This window comes from Dama dama, chromosome 5 (assembly GCF_033118175.1).
Source record: "Dama dama isolate Ldn47 chromosome 5, ASM3311817v1, whole genome shotgun sequence".
In the NCBI taxonomy this organism is placed as follows: domain Eukaryota; kingdom Metazoa; phylum Chordata; class Mammalia; order Artiodactyla; family Cervidae; genus Dama; species Dama dama.
Window position 1 is genome coordinate 112874828 of NC_083685.1, and position 7985 is coordinate 112882812.

General features: G+C 52.4%; 1 protein-coding gene across 1 annotated transcript; it reads left to right on the top strand.

The window, feature by feature from the left end:
• Positions 1-2680: 2680 nt before the first annotated feature.
• On the top strand, positions 2681-4657 carry ARL4D (ADP ribosylation factor like GTPase 4D). The gene is made up of 2 exons (XM_061141220.1): positions 2681-2772; positions 3380-4657. Exon 2 carries the CDS (start codon positions 3475-3477, stop codon positions 4075-4077), a length of 603 nt encoding a protein of 200 aa, XP_060997203.1. The 5' UTR covers positions 2681-2772; positions 3380-3474; the 3' UTR covers positions 4078-4657.
• Positions 4658-7985: the final 3328 nt, after the last annotated feature.

Genomic DNA, 7985 nt, shown 5'->3' on the forward strand with positions numbered 1-7985 from the left:
CAGTTTCCATGTGTTCTCTTTTCCTGTGTTCTCTGTTTCTCTTTGTGTTTTTGGTTTCACAACCATTTTATCCAAGCCAAGTTTGGCCAATTTTTAGCTAAGTGATCTTGGACAAGTTGCTTCACCTTTCTGTGGCTTGCTGTCCTCTTTTAAGAGTAACTATACTTACTATATGGTATGAGTTGTATATTTAAAAAGGAGAAGTATTGGGGATTCCCTGGTTGTCCAGTGGTTAGGACTTTGCACTTTCGCTGCTGATGGTGAGTGTTCTATCCCTCCCTGGTCATAGAATTAAGTTCTTGCAAGCTTAAAGCCCAAAAATAATTTTTTTAAAAGAAAGAAAAGAATAAAAGGAAAAGTATGCAAAGTTCCTTGACCACAGCTTAGCGTACAGTGGCTACTTAAATGGGCCAATCATTCCCAACCTCCTGGTCTGTGCTGTCTTCCCCTCTGCTCAGTTCCTTCCCTGTTCCTTAGCTCCTGTTGCATCCTGCCAGCCCCCAACATGGGGGTGTAACAAGCTAATTACTTAAGGTCTTGATCTCTTAAGGGATTTGGGGAAGCTCCCTGCATAGTTAAGGGAAACCAGGTGGCTGGTTTGTAGCAGGAAGGGGAAGAGGAGGTGGCAAGGCAGGCTGGTGCTAAACAGATGGGAGCTGGTGTGTAGGGAGGGCTAAGCCCTCCGGTCTGGCAATGACTTCCCTCTCCTTTTCTTTTTCTTTCTTCCTTTTTTTTTTTTTTTTTTTTGTGATCTTTGCTTCATCAGCTTTTAGTTGTGGCATGCAAACTCTAAGTCACAAGATGTGGGATCTAGCCATGACCAGGGATCAAACCCGGGCACCCTGTGTTGGGAGGGCAGAGTCTTAGCCACTGGACCACCAGGGAAGTCCCCACCCTCCTCTTTTCTAATCACTCTTACAGACAGTTTTCTAAAAAGTTAATACTGTGATGCATAATAAATGCAGGAATCCAGCTTCCTTGTAAAAATGGAAATAGTATAGTTAAAATTTGCTTCCCCTTTGATCCCCTTCTCCACAGTCAGTTTTACCTTTCTCCCTGTAGGTAATCACTGTTAGCCCTTGGTCACACTGCTCCTTTGTGACATCTCCTCTTCAGTGCTGCCCAGAATAAATCAGGCTATAATGACTGGGGAGATGTCACACAGTGCTGTCCACCTCCCAGCCAGTCCTACACAGGACTCATTAATTTCTGGAAACCTTTCCAGGAGCTTCTAGTTGACACTTTCTCTCCCTCCTCTGAAGTCCTGCTGCTGCTAAGTCACTTCAGTCATGTCCAACTCTGTGCGACCCCATAGACGGCAGCCCACCAGGCTCCCCCGTCCCTGGGATTCTCCAGGCAAGAACACTGGAGTGGTTGCCATTTCCTTCTCCAATGCATGAAGGTGAAAAGTGAAAGTGAAGTCGCTCAGTTGTGTCCAACTCTTAGCAACCCCATGGACTGCAGCCTACCAGGCTCCTCTGTTCATGGGATTTTCCAGGCAAGAATACTGGAGTGGGGTGCCATTGCCTTCTCCGTCTGAAGTCCTACACATGCTATCTCACGATTTACAAAGTCCCAGTATTCCCTGTCAGTGACCAGTCTTGTCTCCCTTGCTAGAGTAGAAGCCCTCTGAAGCCACGCATTTGTGGTCTGCACATTTGCTATGTCTTCATAGTTTCTTTGGCTCATGCAGCGCAAACTGTATGAATGAAGTCAGTAAACACTCTGCGAAGTGAAGAATTCTGCCTTTATCGATTTGAACAAGGTGGGGTCTGCTATGGCAGGCACTCTGACCAGAAACTGGGGGAATTCTGCTAATAATCTCCCTGACTAGAGAGACTGCATAGGTAAGTGGTGAGGGGCTGAGGCACTGAATTTAGACGTATCCTTGCTCAGCCATTTACTAGCTATGTGTGACGTTGGGGGATTTCTAGGTGGCCCAGTGGTAAAGAATCTGCTTGCTAATGCAGAAGACTCAAGAGAGGAGGGTTCCATCCCTGGGTTGAGAAGATCCCCTGGAGAAGGAAATGGCAACCCACTCCAGTATTCTTGTCTGGAAAATTCCACAGACAGAGAAGCCTGGCAGGCCACAGTCCATGGGATGGCAAAGAATTGGACTTGACTGAGCACGCACGCTCGACATTAGATAAGTCATTGAGCCCTTCAGGGCTTTCTTCACCTGTGTAGCGAGACCACACCAGTCCCTACCTCCTGGGCTGTTATGAGGATCAATAGGGGTAATAGGTTTAGACTATTTTATGGGGTTCCAGGTTCACACAGGTTAGAACATTGAATTAGGAAAGATAAAGGAGGAAGACTTGTCAACATCTCTCGAGTAGACTCTGGCAGAGGAAGCGCAAACGTAAGGTGAATATCTCTGCCTGTGTGAGGGGCATGTGGGAATACTGAGAGTATTATGCTCTTCATCTCTCCTCCCTAGCCAAACGCTGCCACGCCCTTTCCACCTTCCATCCCGGGTTAATCCCGAGTTTAATTGCAAATACAGGCAATGGTAGAAAAGATCAAATAAAACGGTCACCAATTGATCAGAGTCTCATTACAGTGGGGACCCGGGTGCAATCCGCGGATCTCCAAGCTCCGCCCCGCCTCGCTGCCGCAGGGCCGCTGATTGGCCCATGCCACGTGACGTCACACGCGGGTTTTTAAGGCCGAGTGCCCCTGTCAGCTCCGCAGTGCCCGCGCGCTGGAGACCGGCGTGGAGACTAGCGGGGCTGGTCCGGAGGGGAGCGGGGAGAACGCGGCTGACGGGAGGTAAAGGCGCTCCTCAGGCCGAGCCGAGGCGGTCTGGGTACGGGGCCGGGGGAGCTGGAGTCGGCGATCGGAGGAAGGCGGGCAGCGGAGTGTTGCGGGGCAGTGGGGAGGGGGGTCTCAGTGTAAGGAGGGGCGTGTCAACCGTGGGGTTGTGGAAGGCGAGTGGGAGTGGGCCTTTCTCTCCGATTTCAGCACCCGCACCTTGATTCTTAATTTCGGGCCACTGCCCCCCAGATGCAGGTTCCCCCGAGGATTCTCTCCTGGGGAGCTGGGGTCGCGGTGCCTGCTGCCACACCACAAGCGCGGAAGCTGACTGTCCCCCATCGAGGCCTCTCTCTCCAACCTCAGTGTCCCAGTGTCCTAGGGGTTTCTCTCAGTCTCATCACCCCTGTCATGGCCCCCAGGGCACAGGGGAGAGCCTCTGTTATACCTGCAGCTGCTTAAAAAAAAAAAAAAAAAACCACACACACACAACGAAAACAAATTTTTAAAAAGGAATTTTTCAAAGTGGGTTGCTGATTTAGGACGTGATCAAGAAGTTGTAAATTTCATGTTTGTTATTTAACATCGATCCTCCTGTTTTCTTCCATGACCTTTCCCTGTTCAGATAACCCAGCTGTGATCCCTAAAGCCTGCAATTTCAAGGTTTCCTCCCTGCCTCTTCTGTGAGCCCCAAGACCTGCATCTTAGCTAGAGTTCAACATGGGGAACCATTTGACTGAGATGGCGCCCACCACCTCCTTCTTGCCCCACTTCCAGGCCCTGCATGTTGTGGTCATTGGGCTGGACTCAGCTGGAAAGACCTCCCTTCTTTACCGCCTCAAGTTCAAAGAGTTTGTCCAGAGTGTCCCCACCAAAGGCTTCAACACAGAGAAGATCCGGGTGCCCCTGGGGGGGTCCCGTGGCATCACCTTCCAAGTGTGGGATGTCGGGGGGCAGGAGAAGCTTCGACCGCTGTGGCGCTCCTACACACGCCGGACAGATGGCCTGGTGTTTGTGGTGGATGCTGCTGAGGCTGAGCGGCTGGAGGAGGCCAAGGTGGAGCTCCACCGAATCAGCCGGGCCTCGGACAACCAGGGGGTGCCTGTGCTGGTCCTGGCCAACAAGCAGGATCAGCCCGGGGCACTGAGCGCCGCCGAGGTGGAGAAGAGGCTGGCGGTCCGGGAGCTGGCTACTGCCACACTCACCTACGTGCAGGGCTGCAGTGCTGTGGACGGGCTGGGCCTGCAGCCAGGCCTGGAGCGCCTGTATGAGATGATCCTCAAGAGGAAGAAGGCTGCCCGGGCAGGCAAGAAGCGACGGTGACCTGAGGCTGCCCCTCCTCACCAGTAGGGGTCTGCACACTTGGACAGCCAGGCGGAGCCTGTGGCCCCTCACTCAGCCCCAGGGTGCAGGACCTGTCCGCCTCAATGGAGGACCAAGAAGCACAACAGGGGTCCTGTTTGGGGCAGCACGGGACGGGCGACGGGAGATGGGATGTGTTCTCACATCTCTCCCTCATCCTCACTTCTGGGGAAGTGGAGGCTGCAGGACTGTGGAGGCTTAAATGTAAACTGACTCTACCTCGACCCTGTTTCCTGTTTTTCTTCTCTGGCTTTTTTATTAGATGTGTTTAAGGGCAAAGGAAAGTTGTTTGGAGGATGCATTTGGAATAAATGAGAACTGGCTCTTGGCTCCCCTCCACCCCCAACTGAGGGGTGTCCCTATGTTGCTCTTCTAGGGGTGCCAGTCATAATTGTCTATATTTTTGTGTTTGTATGAAAGTGCCAAGAATCCCCCCTTTGTAGACTTACGACCGTTTTTATAAGCCATGTATGTCCTCTGTATAATTATTAACTATTTTTTAGCGTTTGCCTGTAAGTTATTAAAGACTGATGATGCTGTAGCTCTAACCTTGTTTTGGCATTTTCCTTTCCTTACCTTGCCTCAGGGATGGTCCAAGATTTCCAGATGGGCAGGCAGGGGTGGGGAGGAGGGACTTATCTTGAAGCTGGATTTGCAAAGCAAGCCCTTTTCTAAAAAATTAGATTGTGTGTTCATGGGGCAGCTGGTGGGGATTAGAGAGAGTTGAAGTAACTCCATGTTATTGCCTGATCTGTGGATAGAAGAGCCTGGTGTGCTACAGTTCGTGGGGTTGCGCATACACACACACACACACACACACACATCATATCACATTGCTTGATCTCTGCCGGGCTTTTTGGGGTCCTTTCTTTCTCCCTTTCTTCCCTCATCCTCTGGCTTTTACTTACTCTTACTTGATACTAACTGGCCCCTTGCAGGCATTAAAAAAAAACTTATCATTTTTGGCTGTGCCGGGTCTTTGTTGCTGTGTGTGGGCTTTCGCTAGTTACAGTGAGTGGGGGCTACTCGTCATTGAAGTGCACAGGCTTCTTATTGCTGTGGTTTCTCTTGTGGAGCACTGGCTCTAGGGTGTGTGGGCACAGTAGTTGTGGTACATGGGCTTAGTTGCCCCAAGGCATGTGGAATCTTCCCGGACCAGCTATCCAACCTGTGTCTCCTGCATTGGCAGATAGGTTCTTCACCACTGGACTGTCAGGGAAGTCCCCTTGCAGATTTAACTTCAAGTTTTGCAGGTGTTCCTATGTTCTTGCCCTTGGGGCCATCTCTTAGGTCTGTATAGGTAAGTCCTCAAAGGGCCTTCTGTCCCACCCCCAGCACTCAAGTGGTTAGTCTGATTTCCTCCCCCAACCCAGCACACACCTTGGGGGATGTGCTGAGAATGGAAAGTAATTTCCTCCTGGCCTGAAGCCACCTCTATGTGCTCAATCCTGCTGACTGCAACTCACTGGCAGCAATGGCAGTGACTGGTGCTGGGGAGGCCTGTGCTGGATTGAGCCAGCCTGGCACCTGTGACTAAGCCCTGAGTCGTCCAGCTATGGGAATGGTAGCTATTCCCACGAGAGGGGAAATCTAGTAGCTGTTTGAGCCAGGTGGGAGTGAGGACTGCTGGATATTGGTGTAGGCCACCAATGTTAGCTATGATGGAAAGAATAAAATGTTGATGTCGTGAGGGCCTGCTCAGACTCTTAAGGCCACCCCCTTCTCACCAGCAGGAGGGCCAGCTGTGTCTGAGGACAATTAGATCCTCTTAATCTGAGTGGGAGTTGTAAGTAAAAGCCAAACACCATCAATTCTTTCCAATCCCTCAGTCTTGCTGCCTGCCATCCTTTGTGCCAACAAGGGCTCCTAAGAGCCACTTCAGAGTCCTGGCTCCAGAATCAGATGAAAGGACCTGGGGACGGAGGGGAGGTGCTGGCAACCCCAACCTGGGGGAGCCTTCCTAAGGAACTCCTTTCTTCCTAGCCAGTTGGCAGGAGCGGAATTTCGCTGAGTTGGGGCCAGTTCAGATTTGCTAAACTTGTGCACCGTCCCTCCCCCAGCCCTCAAGGTGCCTGGTAGGATGGGGGTGGGTGTGCATCCATCCGGAAGGGTGCCCAAGTCTGCGTCAGCACTGGGGCCTGCTGGGCAGAGCTGCTGGACTGGTTCTGCTGGGGACACGTGCTACCTGGCCCCCGTCCACACACACCTGTGATTCATCTGTCCCAGTCCTCGGGGCAGAGTCCTCTCCTGCAGCCCAAGAGCAGGCTGGGGAGGCCCTGGCTGGAAGGACCCTAAGCTCTTGCTGGGAGATCTTTCTTCCCCATTCCACCCCAATTCTCTCTTCTGTTTTAAAATCTCCAAGGACCTGTGCTCTCCATTTTTGGTCGCCTGGGGGACTGAGGTCTCTGGATTTGGGGGACTATGTTAAAGAACCCGCTTGCCAATGCAGGAGACATAAGAGACAAGGGTTCTGTCCCTGGGTCGGGAAGATGTCCTGGAGGAAGGCATGGCAACCCACTCCAGTATTCTTGCCTGGAGAATCCCAGGGGCAGAGGAACCTGGCAGGCTACAGTCTACAGGGTTGCAAAGAACCGGACATGACTGAGCGACTTAGCATGCATGCAGCATAACATGGAGGTGCTCCCCCATGTCTAGCAGAGAGGCCTCTGCAGTGCCAGCTCTACGGATCTGCCAACTATCCTCCCTCCCCATCTTATTAGATTGTCTTCTGCTCCCCCCACTGCCCCACCATGCTCCAGCCCTGGGGAGGGGTCATGGTCCACAGGAGACCTGTGAATGTCCCAGCTCTTCCCCACAGCCCTGTGCCCTGACCACCTGGGGGGTGGAGGGAGAGGATACCTGCGACAAGTGACAGTGAAGTGGAGAAGCCAGTGGCTCTGAAGGGGTTGTAGGGAGAAGGCAGTACTGGGGTATTCTGATTAGAAAGCTACATTCTGGCTGGGTGGGGACCCAGAGCTTTGAAATAATCCTCCTGCCTTAGTCCATCAAAGGGACAGAGAGGTGGGAGGGAGGTGATCCCCTCAGGGATTCTGTGTGTTGAACTCTGGGTCAGCTGGCTTGGGATGGGAGTGGGATCAGGATTGACGGTATTTGTCTCAGCTTCTTTATTAAGCTTCCTTAAAAAAAATTATTTATTATTTTTGGCTGTGCTGGGCCTTTCTTGCTGTGCTCGGGCTTTCTCTCATCACAGCGAGCAGGGGCTGCTCTCTAGTTGCAGTATGCAGGCTTCTCATTGCGGTGGCGTCTCTTGTCATGGAGCATGGGCTCTAGGGTGTGAGGGCTTCAGTAATTGTGGCGCATGGGCTCAGTTGCCCCGAGGCATGTGGAATCTTCCCCGACTAGGGATGGAACCCGAGTCCCCTGCCTTGGCAGGCGGATTCCCAACCACTGGAGCACAAGGGAAGTCCAGGAGAATTTCTTTGAGTCCCTGAATAGGTACTGAGGGAGAGGATCCCTCAGGGCCGAGGATGTCCAGGGGCCAGGAGTGGAGGTCAGGGACTGACTGCATGTGAGGTGAAATCAAAGGAAATCAGCGGACCCAGCACTGAGGCTCCCTTCGGAGCTGCAAGCCCCTCCCCCAGCCACCTTGTCTCGCACAGTTTGGATGGTAAAATCCAGGTGGAGGGCGTTTCCCCTGGGTGCCCTGTGCTTCCCCAAAGCCCTCATGAGGGCAAAGATGGCAGTGGTCTTCACCTTTCCATTCCCCCGCCTGTCCCCTCATGCTGCGTGTGCTCAAGGCAAAGAAAAAGTAGCAAAAAGAGGGGCTTCCCTGGTGGCCCAGGGGTTAGGACTCTGTGCTTCCACTGCAGAGGGCATGGGTTCGATCCCTGGTCAGGGAACTAAGAAAG